This window comes from Sinohyriopsis cumingii, unplaced genomic scaffold (assembly GCF_028554795.1).
Source record: "Sinohyriopsis cumingii isolate HCF-2022 unplaced genomic scaffold, ASM2855479v2 utg000198l, whole genome shotgun sequence".
In the NCBI taxonomy this organism is placed as follows: domain Eukaryota; kingdom Metazoa; phylum Mollusca; class Bivalvia; order Unionida; family Unionidae; genus Sinohyriopsis; species Sinohyriopsis cumingii.
The window spans coordinates 266,947-286,784 of record NW_028315875.1 but is presented as its reverse complement, the minus strand read 5'-3'; the positions used below and the strand labels follow the sequence as shown (position 1 = coordinate 286,784).

At 36.1% G+C, this 19,838-nt stretch overlaps 1 protein-coding gene across 1 annotated transcript in view; it reads right to left on the bottom strand.

The window, feature by feature from the left end:
• Positions 1–414: 414 nt before the first annotated feature.
• The window catches only part of LOC149774550 (putative aminopeptidase W07G4.4), a 65,374-nt gene continuing 45,950 nt past the window's right edge, over positions 415–19,838 (bottom strand). Inside the window, exons 13-16 of the mRNA XM_089945118.1 lie at positions 17,942–18,025; positions 15,811–15,918; positions 5,218–5,349; positions 415–1,385 (exon numbers count right to left, since the gene is read on the bottom strand). Of these exons, the coding sequence (XP_089801244.1) occupies positions 1,251–1,385; positions 5,218–5,349; positions 15,811–15,918; positions 17,942–18,025 (459 nt within the window). The 3' untranslated portion in view covers positions 415–1,250. The remainder of the gene's footprint in view (positions 1,386–5,217; positions 5,350–15,810; positions 15,919–17,941; positions 18,026–19,838) is intronic.

Below are 19,838 nucleotides of genomic sequence, written 5' to 3'. Positions count from 1 at the left end.
CTTAAGAGACCACACATTTCAATTATATAGTTCTTTCTTTGTTGTATATTTAAAACCATTCATATAAAAGGAATCTTAAGACTTGTTCCACTGTGTTTTAAATATTCCTATTCTGTCCAGATGTCAAACTCACTGTAAGCAAATATTTCCAGTGGACATTTTCATAATGTAACTCAAATGTAGCAGATATCTTAAGGAAAAGAAGAGCAAAAAAACATTGATGGATGCAGTTAGTCCACTATTTACACAAATATTTGTGTAAACTAAACTTAAGTTACTGGTCGCAATTAAAAGTTATTTCATTGTTTATGCAGAATGGTCTACAATAGTTTTATGATTATGACCAAGACAACATAACATGTTTTCTAAATTATTTCAAGAAATAAACTAATAAATAAATGACAAAAGAAACAATATTTCTAAGATATTTAATTACCATCAACATGTCAATTATAATGTAACACATATCTAATTAATAATACTAGCTAAGAAATGGTATAAAAAAATTATTGAGCATTTTTTGTGCTGGAGAATATTTCACTCCCTACTTTAAACTGAAAAATGTTATTCCAGTTAGGGTGTCTCTGAATCTCCCTGCCACCAACAGCATCACTTGCCACATGTAGTGCATAATTTTACCTTTCCCATGGATTTCCATTACACTTTATATGTAGCTTTTGTACAATGTTATTATAATTCATATCTATGTTACAATGTGTTCACATTTAACCTTGAAATCACCTTTTCCAATGGGTATTCCTTAAGTTAATAAAAAAAGTGTGAAAACTGATTCAATGAGAAAAAACTTGAATACATTGAGAAAAAAAAATTCAATGTGATAATGATTGTAAAAATTATTTTTAGTACATTTCTATTCATATCAAAATCTGCAAATTTCATTGTTTCTTCAAATCATCATTAAATTTCAATACAAAATAACAATGATCTATCAGTGAAAAGAATAGGAACCAGAGACAAATCCATTAATTGGAGTACAAACAAAAAATTAATATCCATGAAAATAAACCTAATTCACAATAAGCATGGTGCATGTTTTGTTATGTGCTTTCTTTCCTGAAAAAATTATTGATTGCTAGAATTAAGTCTGTTACCAGAATTACAAATATCATTGTTTAATCCAAGAAAACCAAAATACCAAGTTATTTATAATCAAATATATCCTGCAATCCTGATTAAAATCTGAAAAAAACCTTTTCCAGGGGAGATAACCCTAGGTGGAACTGACACTACTATAGTCTCGGAAGCACAAAGCAAGCTGTAAGAGCTACCAGTGGGACTCCAGTGGGAATTCCAGGGAAAGGTCCGCTGGAACCGGCAACATCAATATGAGAGTAAGGAAGCTGCTTTTCTGAATCCAATCCATGCTGAAGAAAAAGATAACAGAAATCGACATTTCTAAATTGAGACAATCATTTATGTACTAAAAGGATTATATTTTTTTTACTAATCCAATATATATGAGAATGATGTAATGAAGAAAATTATTGGTTAACACATCATTTCCTCTGCTTGCAAAACATCGACCTAACATCTACATCTAAGTAAGCCACTGAGAGTTACTGATATAGGTGATTAGAACTTGCAAAATTAATTTATATAGTCAGACATATGGATAAAATAATGAGTTGGTTAAACAAATAATTGAATAAATCTGTTCCTGAATATATTTTATGTAGGAAGACAAATGGATAATATAATGAAATACCCAGATCTGCCACTGAAAAAGGCACCAACATATATGTGTCTATGCTTTTTTGTTAGCAGTAATCAGTTTAACAAATAACATAGACCCTTATCTACTAGCATATTATGTTATGGCAGATCAGGGTCAATGCTGTTAACATTCTGAACCTGACCTATAAGCAGGCATAAATTATTCTTTGAATCAGTTCATAATATTATTCATTACCCACTATATAAAAAATATCTGGAAACCAATTTCCTCAGTTATTCTTTGAAGCGATTCAGTTACTCAGAAACCTTGTTGGTCCATGTAAAAGGGGTCAGAACAAGTGTCCCGACTGACAGGGAGGGTCTGATTGTACAATGGAAGAGCAGGATTATTGTTATTAATACTATTATAATGGATATAAACTCACAAGTTATTCAAGTTTATTTTCAATCCATTTGTCATTTATTCCATATTCTTGAGACAATAGAATATGTTTAAACAGCCTTGGTCTGATTTCAAAGTTAGCAATGTCATCAGCATTTTTTGGATACATTTTTCATGGACAGATTAACACTGACAGGATTAACTGATCATAATCATGCAGTGCCATTTCTGTTTCATATTTTTGGCAAACATCTTGAAAACATGGTAAAATCTGAAAATTGGACTTCTTTAGAATTCATGAGGAAAGAATATGTGCTGGTGAAACTGTAATAGAACAGGGTTCATACAGGTCTGGAGTGCTGAAATTCTATGACTTTTCAATGACCAGTTTCCAGTTTTCAATGACTACTCATGGCATAAAGTGTTCCTCTTCAGTTAGTAACTTAAATACAAGAAAAAAATACAAAAACAATATAGAAATAAATGAGAAATAAATGGGGGAGGGACCTCCCACTTGTTACAAAAATAAGTGGGTGAGTAGATCAAAAAGCAGGGAGGAGGAAATGGCCATAGTTCACTATTTAATTATCACTTCAATATACATTTATCTTGTCTTCCAGCTACATTCTGTTGGAATCCTACAGAAATCAAAATCTTTAAAAGCAGTTGCCTCAGTCCATTTTTCTGAGCTTAATCTGTTCCTCACCAGTGTATAAATATTGTTCTGTGATGAGGGACACCCTTGCTGATAGGGCATACACATAGCTACCTTCTGGAACAAGTTTGGAAACCATTCCAGATGGTTATTAAGTACAACTTTTCACAGTTCATGGGTAATGTCTTTTGGGTACTTTGGTTCCAATGAAGATTTTTCACTAACATATGGTCTGATTAAGTTTCACTTTCATGAATCATTGCTTTACCAACTACTATGCCAGATTTCCTTTCTGTTCCATAATGTTGTATTAGGAACTTAAGTCCATTAATGCCATAGACTGCTTGTTCAGACAGAGGTAATTTGATCAAACAAATATATTTACTTCCTAATTTTATTTGTAAATTATTTATTAAATTTATATAAACCCTTATAAGCCTATATGTAGCTAGTATGCTCAAGGTATTTTGTATAATTTTCATTTTTAAGAACTATTAACTTTTTGGGGATTTAATGGGACCTCATTATTATATGTTTATGGTGAGGGGGTCACTCATAAATCTTAAGATATTACAACAAAAGCCGATAAAAAAATTGAAAATAAAAATAGCATGTAGTCAAAATTTGTGGACTTTGGTGATTTGGTGATCAGATGTTTTTTCATCAACAAAAAAGAACCAGCAAACATGTAAAAAAATGTAAACACTTGTTATAGTACCCTAAACTAAATAATTGTGTGATAACCCTACATTTCTTCAAGTTAATCAAAAAGACATTGAAAACATGTATCGCAATGTTTGTCCTATCTAGGATAATCTGGCAGTAAATCATCCCAAATTATACATTAGAATTCACCTTGCATTGATTTACTCTGAAAAGAAAACAAAATCCAGATGAATCAAAGAATATAAATTTGTTGTACTATTCATTGTTTCGATTGTACTCATTCTTGTACCTGAATGAACCCTGTAGAAAAGACAGCACCACCTAGGAGGAAGTTTGATTGCTTAAATTCACAAATAAGGATGTGTAACTCTTATCTCAACTAAGACAGACTTCCAAAACAAAACATATATCCAGTTAAAATGTCCCCTTCCTTTGCTGTTGCATGCTAAAGAAAAGACTGAATATAAAACAGTGTCCATTTTGAACTGTCAACAAGTCTGTAGTTGCTATTACACCATAATAACTTAATGTCATCACAATGACTTGATGATGCATTATCACTAATAGCAATGTAATGACATCACAATTACTTGATGATGCATCATCACTAACAGCAATGTAATGACATCACAATTACTTGATGATGCATCATCACTAACAGCAATGTAATGACATCACAATGTCTCAATGATGCATCATCATTAACAGCAATGTAATGACATCACAATGACCTGATGACGCATCATCACTAACAGCAATGTAATGACATCACAATTACTTGATAATGCATCATCACTAACAGCAATGTAATGACATCACAAAGACTTATCATCATTAACAGCAATGTAATGACATCACAATTACTTGATGATGCATCATCACTAACAGCAATGTAATGACATCACAATTACTTGATAATGCATCATCACTAACAGCAATGTAATGACATCACAATGTCTCAATGATGCATCATCATTAACAGCAATGTAATGACATCACAATGACTTGATGACGCATCATCACTAACAGCAATGTAATGACATCACAAAGACTTGATGATGCATCATCATTAACAGCAATGTAATGACATCACAATGACTTCATGATGAATCATCACTAACAACAATGTAATGACATCACAAATACTTGATGATGCATCATCACTAACAACAATGTAATGACATCACAATGACTTCATGGTGCATCATCACTAACAACAATGTAATGACATCACAATGACCTGATGATGCATCATCACTAACAACAATGTAATGACATCACAATGACTTAATGATGCATCATCACTAACAGCAATATAATGACATCACAATGACTGTATCATGCATCATCACTAACAGCAATGTAATGACATCACAATGACTTGATGATACATCGACACTAACAGCAATGTAATGACATCACAATGACTTGATGATGCATCATCACTAACAACAATGTAATGACATTATAATGACTTCATTATGCATCATCACTAATAGCAATGTAAGCAATAGTTTTCTTGCTATGAAAATGGAATTACTTTTTTCACCAAATGGTTGCAGGTTGAAATTTCATCAAGTGTTATATTTCTAACAGAATCTACAAATAACTACATCCCTGTCAGCCCAAAACTTACCAATATGGAAAGTATCACTATTATTATCTTATTTCAGAGAGTCAAAGTTATTCAACATGCACTGAGTCAAAGTTATCCAACATGCATTCAGTCAAAGTTATTCAACATGCATTGAGTCAAAGTTATTTTGGTCAAATTGGAAATGAGAATGTTCCTACAGATACCATATTGTGAAGTGCATACCTTGTCCAGTCCAGATGCCATAATGAGAAAAGCCCCTGGTGACTGGTGACCACGATCTGTCATAGTGGATGGCATATTGTTACACTGTAATACATCTTCATACTCGGATTTCCCACGATGGAAATTATAGTCCTGAAAAATTTAAAAATACATTAGTGACATTTCTCTACAAAGGACACTCAAGGACATACAGCTGTATCTTTATATATAGCTTTGTCTTTATATATATATATATATATATATATATATATATATATATATATATATATATATATATATGTATATATATATATATAGCTTTGTCTTTATGGACAACTGATGTTCTTTGTACAGCAGATACAAATTATATATAAATTGAGGGAAAAGACTTATAAATGTTTTCCTTATATAAACAATATATTCCTACATTCCTATATAGGTAGATGTTCTTTATATAGAAGTAGCAGTTAAGGCAGGTTTCACTGTATCAAGGTTATTAGAAATAATATATTTATTGCAAAGATTATGTGGACATTACCAGTATCTTGTTTGCAATTCATGCCATTCAATTACTCATGCCATTCAGTGACTCATGCCATTCAATGTCTCATGCCATTCAATGACTCTACATACAATGTGTCTGAGAAGACCTGGTGACACAGTGTAAGAATATCTCAGTTATTACTGGAGCAGAGGGCAGGCTCCCTATGGATGTAACTGTGGGAAGGCTGAATGGGTGTATGTGTATTATGACTGGGTAAGTATTTCTGAAGAAACATATTTTAATAGGAAAAATTGGTTTCTTCTTCAAAAATGTTACCCAATCCTAATACCTTAGGAGAAGAGGTAAGAGGTGGAGGGAGGTGCATCCCTTTACCCTGGAGATACCATCTCCAGTCCCCTAAGGTAAGAGACTGCTTCTAGGTAACCGGACTGGAGGAGACTCCATCTGTTGGGGCGCAGCTTTAAAAGGGAAAAAATCCCCACCCACCATGCAAATACAGTGGAAATTATAAAGCTGCATCTTAAGAAGCTGTAGATCGATCTGGAAGGGAGACCTGATGAGCCGTGGATGTAGGTCCTACCAGATCGAATTGGAAGGGAGACCTGTTGAGCTGTGGATGTAGGTCCTACCAGATCAAATTGGATGGGAGACCTGTTGAGCTGTGGATGTAGGTCCTACCAGATCGATATGGAAGGGAGACCTGTTGAGCTGTGGATGTAGGTCCAACCAGATCAAATTTAAAGGGAGACCTGTTGAGCTGTGGATGTAGGTTCTACCAGATCGATCTGGAAGGGAGACCTGTTGAGCTGTGGATGTAGGTCCTACCAGATTGAATTTAAAGGGAGACCTGTTGAGCTGTGGATGTAGGTCCTACCAGATCGATCTGGAAGGGAGACCTGTTGAGCTGTGGATGAAGGTCCTACCAGATCAAATTGGCCTCTCTGGAGATCTCGGAGATAAAAGCTAGAGAATATGGACACCGATCTCCATCCCACAGCCTGACTGATGTTAGTTAGCAAACCGTTCCGGTCTGATGCTAGGTTGGTGGCAACTGCTTTAACCTCTTGAGGTAAAAAGCATAAAAAATAATTGAGCTGGAGTTATTTCCCTGTATGCTGAGTGAATAACCCCCTTATTACAGGATGTGATATTCTGTTCCGATTGATACTCCTGTCCTTTTATGAGAAGTAGAAAGAGGCGTGATCTCCCTCGACACAATGGTTCTGTTCATATTAATGAATCACCTGAAAGCCCAGACTGGGTCTTGGAGATGGCCTTTAGTTGATGTGTCCAGATGAGACAGAGGGTTCATAACAAAAGTTTAGCTACCCGTAGAAAAGAGATTTTTCTCAGCAATGAAAGAGGATGCCATCATGAATAAGACTGACCCATCTTGTCGGAACTTGCATGTAAATCAGGTCTGCTGATACGGCATGTATTTTGAGCATTCTGCCTGCAGTTCTTAATGCCATGAGGAAGCAGGTCTTGTACGAAAAGGAGCACCAGAGATGCCATTGAAAATGGTCCCGCCAGGTTAATACTTAAGATAGGTTCTGCTTTGGTAATAGGGTTAACATTTCTGGCCATGTATGCACAAAGTTGGTGAGATGGTTGGATAAGTCCTGGGTTTGTCTGATATCCTCTCTCTGATGAAGACAAAAGGTGTCAGCGATCGTAGAGCATTAACCTTGGATCATACTCAGTGCTAACCTTTCTTTTATGAGCCAGAGGAGGAAGTTAGCTATCTGCGGTATCAATGTCTGGAGAGGTAAGATATGTTTGTTTGTGCACCACTGGGTGAAACTGTGCCATTGACTCATATACTTTCGGAGTAGAGGGCCGTCACTCCTGAGCTCTGTATAAATGGTTGGGAAAATGTTAAATTCAGAGGGCCTGTTTGAGATGATCCAGACATGCAGGTTTGGGGCTATGGAAAAGGATGAAACAACTGCCATCATGGCTATATGAGTAGATGAAAGAAAACCTGAATTCTGCAGGCTTTACAATGCATAACTGATGAGGTACTTAATCCACAACTCCTCCTAATGGATCAGTGCAATGAGGATGAGGCTACAGGCTGATTCCCTTGCTCTCTGTATCACACTGGAAGCAGAGGAGTTGGGTGGTTGGTGTATGAGTTCAAGTTGGTCCAATCCAACGATTGGGCATCCTCTGTCCAAGCTGTTGGGTCCAGGACAGGATAGACAAAAGATGGGGTTTTGGCATTCAGAAATGTTGCAAACAGGCTCACCAATGGTCGTTCCCAATGGGTATAGATCTGAGTGAGAACCGAGGGAATGGAGAGACCATTCGTTCTGTTCTAGTCGATTATTCCTTGATGAATGACAGGTCAGTGCTTTGAGAAGTCCCCAGATATGGTGAACCGGTATGGCTTGTTGATGACAACACCACTTCAAAATGTCCCACACCATGATGCAAAGGTCTGGAAACTGGGGTCCTCCTTGTTGTTGAAGATAAATCACCACTGAAGGATTGAGTTCCTCTCTGTTGTTTGCGATAAATCCCACACCATGATGCATAGGTCTGGGGACTGGGGGTCCTCCTTTTTGCTGGAGATAAATCACCATGGAAGGATTGTGATAATCCTTGTTGTTCAGCTAAGTCACCACTGTAAAGTTGTCAGACAGAATGAGAACTGTCTCCCTTGCCATCTAAATATTCTTGCCACCAATGAAAAGCTTTTACAAAGGCTGTACTCTCCAGAATTAAAGATAAAAAGATGTAATTCCTGGGGACAGCATGCACATCTGGCATCCCCATATGATGGTAGTTGGCAGGTTCCCAAGCCTTTCATACTTTCATTGGTACAGACTGTGATCTCGAGTAGGTGGATGTGTAGATACATACCCACCATGAGCCAAGTTAGGTTGCTCCCAATTCCATCGATGTTGCTTCAACTGGGTGCAGAGTTTGAGAGGATCTGTGGAAAAACATGAGGACTCCATTCATGCAGAAAAAGCATTAGCAATGCAGTATAAAGTGACCTAGGACCATCACGTCCATGCCACGTGGAGCAATCCCACGGGGATAGAATTAATTAAAAGTTGCTAACATGGGTTATTTCAATGCCTGATCCTGAGGGAAAATAATTATGGTGCCTGTATAATGAGATCTATAACTAGGTGAACGAATCGTTGACATGCTACCAGGCTGGATTTTCACTTGTTGATGAGAGGTCCAGATTGGTAACAAGGGTAATCATGACTGGTTAGAGCTAACTCATTAATGTTGCTGCAGGATGTTGTCTTGGTAACTTGATGTAACAGATTGGGGGGTATGGGCTAGCTTGTGTAAATGTAATAATAAATTTCAAGAATGCTCAAAGTCAGGACCTTTCTATTTTTACTATGAAATTGTGATAAGATGCTGAGTACAAGAAATATGACTAAAACATGAATGTATGTGTTTGATTACGTGTAACATATGCAATACACAAATGCTATAATATGCTGGACTTCATAACCTTAACATAATCATTCAGAAATGGACGACCCACGGAGTAAGTATTTTGAAAGTTAACCCTAAATTCTTGGTGTGGCGGGATATAGCTGCTTATTTATGCGGCACAATATTACTTTTATATTAAGCTTGAATCAATAGCAGTGGATTTAATTTGATTTGAATTGATTCCTAATGTTGTACAATATATATGTAATTCCAGTCTATTTTTGAGAATAAAGAAATTAAAATTTGTAGACTTATTCTTATAAGTATCTTTGAGCTTTTTAATGTTATTCAATAAAGCTGTAATTATAACAACCTCAATACAGTGCTCTTTCATTTGGTGGCGAGATGCTGATATTGCGGCGCTGATGTTGACAGATATCTGCCAAATTTTGAATTTCACTCCTATTTATACTCTTTGTAAAATAGTCATGTGACATAAATTTAACCAATCATTGCTTGTTCAGGATGCTGAACAGGTCTGATGGTGCCGAACAGATACTCTACAACCAGTGACACAAACTGAGGGTTAATATACAATATAACTGTCATCACTTGTCCATTTACACTCTGTCATTAGCAAATATATAAACATTACGTGTTACAAAAAATCACCCTCCTAATCAATAATATTACAGCTCTGACACCCCCAGGTCTATCACACTGCCATAGCAATGATCCAGGCATGCATCATTACTCAATTCGTCAGACAAGGGAAGACCACAGGGCCAACATTGAGCCTCAATTTGGATGCCCTGAATTGATATACGACATAGGCAAATCACAGGAACAGCTTGGGAGCCTTATTGATAGATACATGAAGGTAAGCACATCTAATGAAGAAGCATGGATAAATGGATAGATGGTGCTTAGGCTGACGACCAAACATAGAGAGTTGTTTGCTGTTGGGATCAAGAAAAAGTTATGGAATGAACAAAAGAACCCTCTCTGTGCTATATCTGCATGGTATGACACTGTTGGAGCTTGAATAGGATGGCTTTTAGAGGTTCATATCCTATGAGTGACCCTTGGGTCCTTTTGTTGATTCCCTGTACTATCCCTTTATCAACAATGTGGTTGCGGAAGGGAGGTTAATGTGTCTCCTTGATGGCTTATTAGTGTATTTCATCCATCAGGACATTAAACGGAAGGTAGAGGATAAAGGCTGTGCTCTTAGCTTGACACTGACTCCCAGGCATGCCCTGAGGTATTCTGAGTGGGAGAAGATAAGCTATGTCCCAGCGGTTGGAAGATATCCCAAGTGAACAAAAGTCCAACAATGAAGTCATGGTAACAATACTGCTCACTAACTGCGCAGTATCAACAAAGACCATCTGATCCATATGTATGGAGTGTGGCTATGTCATCCATCATGCAGTGAGATCACTGACAAGGCTAGGGTTCCGAATGAAAAGCTGGTGGGACTGGAAATGTTAGAACTGCTGACGAAATGATCACGAAGGTGGGCCAGAAAGTATGTAACTCTCCTAGACTGCGAACATTACTAAAGTCAGAACCTTCCGTTCATCATAAGATCAACAGAAGCTGGAGCGCTGGTACATGTTGTTGATGGAGTCTGAGTAAAATAACAAAGGGGTGGAAAAACGTCCTCAATGGAGGTTTGGAAGGCAGAATCTTCCTGTGCCCTAATGTGTGGTAGAATAGATGACAGTACTGGTAGAACAAGCAACATCATCATGGTTGTGTGGAATGAGGCTACGGTCCCCTGTAATGCATGAGACTTACCAGAGGGACAATGTCTGTCGCTCACTAAGCTCGTGGAATGCCCTGAATTAGAAACCATGACTACAAGACAGTTGCTAAGTAAAGAGGCTCTTCACATTTCAGTGTGTAGAGAAATTGTGAATCAACATCCGTTGAGGCATGAGGATCTACTTGTGGTATCATGCTGAATGAGTATCAAAAGGTGGTATTAGTTAGAATGGTCCCTGCAGGTGTCTGCAAATGTCGGGTTTGAAGTAATGGCAACTTGGCTGCCACTGATTGAGACTATAATATTGATGTTTTGCCCTTCATGATCCCTAGTATATGGCCTAGGACGGTCATAACAGAAATAGGCCATCAGTGTGAGGAGGATATTGTTAGGATCATCAGTTGGGATGGGTTATGGTATATCTGATCCATGTAACTTGTACGTACGTCTGCTGAATGAGAGGGTGATGTGATGTGATTTGGATTTTAACACAGCTTAACAATTTTTCAGTCATATCGATATGATGTCTGCATTGTGGCAGTTTTTAGTGATGGCTAGCACTGGGGCATTATGCAGCAGCATGATGTCCCACCCAGTCACATTATCTTGACACCCAGCCAACCAGTCCTACTAACACTAACCTCTTAATGCTGAGCGCCAAGTGAGGCAGCTGTTAGAACCATTTTTATACATCTTTGGTATAACTTGGCCCATGACCTCGTTGAATGATAGGGAACTTGACTGTCTGTTAGCTCTGTCACATTCTGTAGGGGGAATTAGGCCAGATGCCGAGGAGGCAAGTAGGGTGCGTTCCAAAATTACAAGTCTGGTGGTGATGACTTGGTTGCCAGAGCTGTTTCTGAGCATGTCAATGTCCAGCGCTTCATGGCTAAAGGGTAAGTTGTATTATCTCCCTTGTTCACATAAAGATTCACAATGAGGGGAAATAAAATCAGCATGTAGACTGGTGATGTCTTCGGTCTGATCTGTATATTGTTTGCATGTTGCCCATAGTTCTAATCTGTAAGACAAAACTGAGCAAAATAGATAAAAGTGCTCAACAAATATGATTTAAGTGCTCAATAAATATGATTTAAAGTTTATGGGTATAAACATGACTCAAGGGTCACCTGTAGAAACATGCATGTGAAGGAGTTGACTGAATAAACCATTTATAGATTGCTGACCTCTTCTTTCTGACCAGAACAGAAGAAATACAGAAATGTACCAGAGTGTCTAAATTACACACAAATGAAAACTTTTGCGTAAAAGGGAACTGAGGCACTGTTATAGAGACGAACACAATAGGTGTGACAAAATCCATTATGAGGCCATACTTGTAGGAAAACAGGACCAGAGACTGTCCATACAAGTAAATACATTCAAGTTGGCATCCAGATGCTATGAAAGCCTTGGACAGAAATTCATTATGAGGCAATACTTGTAGGGAAAAAGACCCAGAGACCACCTGTACAAGTAAATACATTAAAGTTGGCACGTGGATGCTAGGAAAGCTTTCGAAATAAACTAGCCAATATGCACCCATTTGTAAAGCGATGACACATATACAGGAGCTAATTATATGAGCAACAGAGACTTGCATGTATAAAATAAGCATATCACAAACTGACAGTGAAGTTGTTTAGGCGCCACATGCAAGTACCTAAATGTGTGAATGACAACAAAGTGTGGCAACTGGTAAAGGCAGAACTTTGTCTTGATAGAAAGAGACAGAAAGTTGGAAACATAGATGTAGTATCCTTTCCTTAGAAGTGAAAAACTCCTCCAACTTGTAGTGGTATCTCTTGTGTATAAAAGCCATAAAAAGGTGGCAATACATGATGAAAGAAGGTATCAGGCTTTTACGATAAAGCTAATTATGTGGATCAAGTGAGGACCACATATCCATTCCAGTTTATGGGCTCAGTTGAATCAATGGAACAAAATGATTCAGATACGCAATGGATTACATACCCATGTCTGACAGAATGGACTATAAACTACATTTATCTACTAATTCATGGGTTAATACATAATTGCTTATTAACTGTACCTTTGGTTTTATTGGACTGTTTAACTCCATTGTAGAAACCAGTAAGATCTACACAGAATGTTATGCTTTTATTGAATGGCTCCAAAAAATGTGTACATAAATTCATATTACGTTTACAATACTTGGAACATTTCAGGTGATTTTCTGCACATCTTGCCTAAGTTAAAACATAGCCTACACACAGACAAGTCAGAGGATGAGTACCATGACTGCAGGTGTACTGTCTTATATTTCAGGTAGACGAGTTGTTCTATCATATAGTTGGTGAGCTTATGAGTTGGTTTAATGTTGATTAAGCTCACCCAAGATATCAGACAGTACACATAAAATAATCTTTTTTGTATTATAACTCTAACTTGTAAGTAGTATCAGTTATCAGATCTCTAAACACCAGTAGTAGAAAATATTCAAATAAATATGCTTTATCTATTCTTTACTCAGTTTCATTCTTGGTATCAATTAATACATCAAGTTAATATGGATGATGTCATAATGCAAAACATGATGTCATCCAGCAAGTTCTTATCAATGATCTGTACGATTCTATTCTTCATATGGCCCCAGAATTTATTCTGCAGGGTTTTTCATAGAGATTTTGAGGATTTGCAAAAGTTTTACAGAAATTGAACTTTCTCCATATCTTACATTTTTTATTATGCATAAATAGGCTGATATGTAGAAACAAAAAAAAACAACTTAGCATGCCACTACTGCAAAGGGACATCACCCCACCTGATAAAGATCTGTGTTGTGATTCATTGAATCAACATATTCTACCTATTATTTGTTCATTTATTCTTTTTGGACAATAAGTTTGTGACAAAAAAATTTTGAATTCAAAAAGTGATCTGTTTCATTCACATTTCATATCTTGTATTTCTTGGAAAAATGTTTAGAGTTATGGAAAAAATTCAAAAGGAGTTTTTCAGTAAATTCAAGGACTTTTCAAGGATCAAGCTAACTTGCTCCATATTCATGGTATTTTCAAGGCTTCATATTCAATTATTTTCAAGGTTGAATAAACCATGCACCTGACAATAATGACATATACTGGAAAATATTGTTCAGTAACCTCTCATGCTATGTGTATGGGACAAAAACAGAGCAAAGAATGCTGAGCTTTGTATAATACAGTCCCAGTTATGAACAGTCCATTTACCATTGATAATCAACCAGCATGTCTGGATTTAGAGCTCACTTGAAATACCAGATACACTTGATAGTCTACCAGGAGGTCAGGGTCAATGAACTCACTTGAAATACCATATATATCTGATAATCTACCAGGAGGTTAGGGTCTATGGAACTTTTTGAAATACCATATATACTTGATAATCTACCTGGAGGTCAGGGTCTATGGAGCTCACATGAAATACTACATATACTTGACAATCTACTAGGAGGTCAGGGGCTACAGAACTCACTTGAAATATCATATATACTTGATAATCTACCAGGAGGTCAGGGTCTATGGAACTCACTTGAAATACCATATATACTTGATAATCTGCCAGGAGGTCAGGGTCTATGGAGCTCACTTGAAATACCATATATTCTTGATAATATACCAGGAGGTCAGGGTCTATGGAACTCACTTGAAATACCATATATACTTGATAATCTACCAGAAGGTCAGGGTCAATGGAACTCACCTGAAATACCATATATACTTAATAATCTATCAGGTGGTCAGGGTCTGTGGAACTCACTAGAAATACCATATATACTTGATAATCTACCAAGAGGTCAGGGTCTATGGATATCACTTGAAATACCATATATACTTGATAATCTACCAGAAGGTTAGGGTCTATGGAACTCACTTGAAATACCATATATACTTAATAATCTACCAGGTGGTCAGGGTCTATGGAACTCACTTGTAATACCATATATACTTGCATATAAGTCTGATCCAACTGCTAACAACATTGACTCAAATCTACCATTGCATTTATGGGATAGCATATATGGGTCTATGTGACAGAAATGAACTGCACTGACCAAGATCTACAAGAACATTATGTGATGGCAGACCTAGATCTACTCTAGTTTTTATTTAAATCAGGATGAAAAATACTGATTTAATTTGACTACACAATCCAGGCATTTGGTCATATCAAATCAGTATTTTTGGTCATGATATAAACAGAATACACATTTGTGATCATTCATATGAAATTTATGAAACTCTTTGAAAAGACAGAATCTTTTGCAAGTCAAAGAGAAATTAGTTGACTTGTTTCATAAAAGTTACATAAAATGAGCACTCATTTAAGATCCTCTTTTTGTCGTAGTGTTATATGAACTTTGGGAGAGACTTATGTAAATAAACAGTAACAGCATTGTCTGTTATTAAAAAAAATAAAAATGACTTAAAACAGAATTTGGAAAGATTACAAAATCAACTAAAAGTATATGAATTTATGTGATCTTGGTCAACCATTAGTGATTTTTGACTGTATGTAAATTGTCTGTGGAAACTTTCTTGTGCTTAAAACCAGTGTGTTAAATGTGTCATAACATTCACTCACCAAACAGTTTTCTGTGTATATCTGACAAGAATCTATGATAATCAAGCTGAAAAAATTTGATTAATTTTTAAAAACTCAGCTTTTGTTTTATGGACAATGGGTGACAGCCACAATTTTGCAATCTTATCCATGTAATGACCTTTATTGGGAATATATATTGAACATTTTTAAAAAATGATTTATAAAATGCACATCAACCCATACAGTTTTAGTGATTTAGGATGGCTTGGACCTCTAGTTATGGAAAAATATAGATTTTTCATAAAGGGAAATAATGCAACATTTTACAAGTGATAATTCTTAACAGTGATAGCATTTAGAATGAGGGTAAAAGGTAACCTACATCTCTGCGAATAGTAGAGATTTCAAAAGGATCAGCCCAAATGTCTCCAACTTCCTGGAAATGCTGGGCATTCTTTGTCTTCCTGGCAGGGCCATTATCCATGATGATCTTGAAATAAGAAATTCACATCATATATAATGAAGTCAAAAACTAGAAGACTGGAAAGCAATTATACAAATGCTGGAGATAGGACAAAATGCTGGATAATAATTTTTTTTTATACAAAAACACCAGAAATCCTATACAGGATACCAAAACATATGAACTTTCTTTAATAAAATGTGGTCGTTTCTGATATCAAGATGTCCAATTCTGTCCTTTATCCATGAGTACTGGCAATTAGTTGGGAATAGCAACAAAAAACTTCTGAAGAGACTCCAGGAATTTCTGAAAATAAAACTATATGAAACTTTATGATCTAATACCCATTTATAAACAGACCTAAATTTCTATTAAGAATATCAGTAAGCAAGGAATATTTTGCAATTTTTTATTCTCTTTTTATTCATTCATCAATGTAGACAAATGTACATTGCTTTACACAAATCCGGCCTGGTCAACTGACAGATGGATTCTATAGCTTGCTGACACATAACAGAACTGACAGATCGATTCTATGGTTTGTTGACACATAACAGAACTGAAAGATGTATTCTTTGATTTGTAGACACATAATATAACTGACAAAAGAATTCTATGTTTTGTAGATACATAACAAAACTGACAAATTCACAGACATGTAACTGAACTGTAAAATGGATTCTATGACTTGTAGACACATAACCAAACTGACAAATGGATTCTGTGGTTTGTAGACACATAACCAAACTGACAAATGGATTCTGTGGTTTGTAGACACATAACCAAACTGACAAATGGATTCTGTGGTTTGTAGACACATAACCAAACTGACAAATGGATTACACATAATAGAACTGTTTAATGCATTCCCTGGTTTGTGAATACATAACAGAACTAATATAGAGACATATAACAGAACTGACAAATGGATTCTATGGCTTGTAGCCAAGTAACAGAACTGACAGATGGATTTTATGGTTTGTAGACACATAACACAACTGACAAAGTGAAAGACACATAACAGAACTAGCAAATGGATTATAAGGTTTATAGACACATAACAGAACTGAGAGATAGAGTCTGTGGTTTTGCTGACACATGGAATATATGGATTGTAGACACATAGCAGAACTGACAGATGGATTCTGTGGTTATGTTGACACATAACAGAACTGAAAAACAGATAGACACATAACAGAACTGACAAGTGGGTTATATGGTTTGTAGACATAATAACAGTACTGACTGATGGATGCTATGGTTTTGAAGACTCATAACAGAACTGACATTGCTCAATATGCTGACCAAGGCAAGAATTGCAACATGTAAACAAATTTAACCATCTAGTCATCTGTACTCACTGATTACTAATCAACTGATTATTGATCAGTGTATAATTAGGTACATGTCAACCCTGTTTTATGTTATCTAAACATAGACACTGGTCAACATTCAAATCCACTGGTAAATATATAGGACTGTAGTTGCTCTGTTATGTGCCTACAAACCCTGGAATGCCTTTGTCAGTCTATATGAATTCGTACAATGGTGTTAGTAATTTAATTTAAAATTTCATGAGTAAATGAAAAATAAAGCTATGTAAAAAAATAGTGGGAACAAATTCCATGGCTAGTGGAATGACCTGCTTGTCATACATATTAGTATCAACATTTATCTTTGTACTAAATATTTAACTGATCTCATCTGTGAACATTTTCACTTTGTCTCCAGTTAACTATCCTAGACATTTTCTGCAACATTATATCAATAAAACTGTGTACTCACTGTACTCACTGTGTAGTCTTCTCCAACAGCCCTAACAGCATGTCCTCTCAGTGTGGCAATCGTAAACATTATATCAACAAAACAGTTGACTCACTGTGTAGTCTTCTCCTACAGCCCTAACAGCATGTCCTGTCAGTGTGGCAATCATAAACATTTTATCAACAAAACAGTTTACTCACTGTGTAGTCCTCTCCTTCAGCCCTTAACAGCATTTCCTGTCTGTGTGGCAATCATAAACATTTTATCAACAAAACTGTGTACTCACTGTGTAGTCCTCTCCTACAGCCCTAATAGCATGTCCTGTCAGTGTGGCAATCGTAAACAGCTGTGGGTTTACTGCTTCCAGTGCCTAGAGAGAAACATCATTTTATGCACAGTTCATTCGCATCTGCTAACACAAATCTCTTTTATAACTAGGTGTGATATTTTATCTTTACATCAAGTTAAACTATCACAAACTTTGTATATTTTGTGGCAGTTTCCAAAGGGAAAATGTTCTCATTTCATTGTAAATCTTATCTATACTATGCCTTTTTCAGGAGAAAAATTTATACTCTCAACAGACCTGGGCATAAAACTGGTAGGAAAGTGATGAATTTTTAATCTTTTATCCAGTGAAATTCACAGTCATATATTTTTATGCTACGATCAAATATCAATCACTGTCTGTAAACATTTGGGTCTTAGGGTCCAATGTCCTTTACGATTGTGGTAGCAAATGTCTGCACATAGCAAACTATGTCTTATTGCCATTTTTAAATGATAGATTACTAAGGGGGCGCTCGCCAGTTATTATGTACTTTTGGGAGAGTGATGTATGTAAGATGAAGTTGTTTGCATTTAAAACAAGCATAATGGAGAGAATGCTGGCATAACACTATGCTATATTAATGTAATGTGGATGATATTTCTTTGGATATTGTACGTTGGAAACTGTACATGATCTAAGCACAATGCTTACTAAAATGACTGCTCCCTTGTGCTAAAAAATCAGAGTAAAATACACTTTCCATATCAGCTATTCAAATAGGGAAAATGAATTTTGGCTGACTAGACAATACCAGCTTCTGAAAGTGCAATGAATTAATTAATTACCAAACACATAAAATGTAAACAAATGTTACTGGTTCTTTTTTTATACAATTTACCTCTGAAGTTCAGGAAGTGAAAATGACCAAGTGGAGCAAGCACTTTTTTGAAAGGTGTACATCTGGACTAAGGCCATGCTGTATGCTCTATAATCCATATTACACCCATCAATCATACACCAAAATAAAGGGAAATAAAGGTTCTTTGAATTACACCTAAGATATACAAGGTCTTTTATAAATAGCCAGTAAAACCAGTGAGGAAAGCTGGGGAAAATCTTTTTCTTTAAAATTCTAACCCTGTGCAAAATGTGAAACTGTAGAGCACCACCTAAGTACCTAGATTACTTACCAAATACCTTTAATAGCTTTTTCAACATGATTGACTTTTGGAGGGTGGGGGATTGGGGTTAATACCTTATTTCAGCACATGATACATGGCAGCCAGAGCCAGGAAAACCCCAGGAAGAAAAAGCCAACACATGGAAAAACACAAGCACCCAGCACAAGGAAAAACACAAGCACCCAACACATGGAAAAACACAAACATATTTCATATGCTCATGTTATCTGAACTGAGACTTGAACCTGTACAGACTGAGGAATGCCTTATACACTCTGCCATCTGTGACCCCTCTTAAACATTTAAAATTAAAATTCAACTACACTTGTACTTTCAAAATGTCATAATAGCTTAAGTCAAAGTAACTGCAAACTAGCTAAAACCACCCTGATCATGTATGAATACATATTTTTATGGGGCAAATTCATAAAAATATATTTAATTAGAAAATCAAGCTGTAACTGCAATCACTTTAATGATTAGTGACTAAAACTCTTCATAGAAAACTAATCTTTTTCTAGTAAAATATGTTTCTTCGTGAATACTTAACCAATCATAATACCTTAGGAGAACTATTACCTCGCAAATCCAGCCCTCCTAGATAAAAAAACTTTTAGCTAATAAGAGCTAAAAGTTATATGCCTACCTATGTGTTAGTAATTGCCCATGATACAGGGAATGGCTGCAAAACCTGTGAACATCTCAGTTACTAATGGAGCATAAGGAACGCT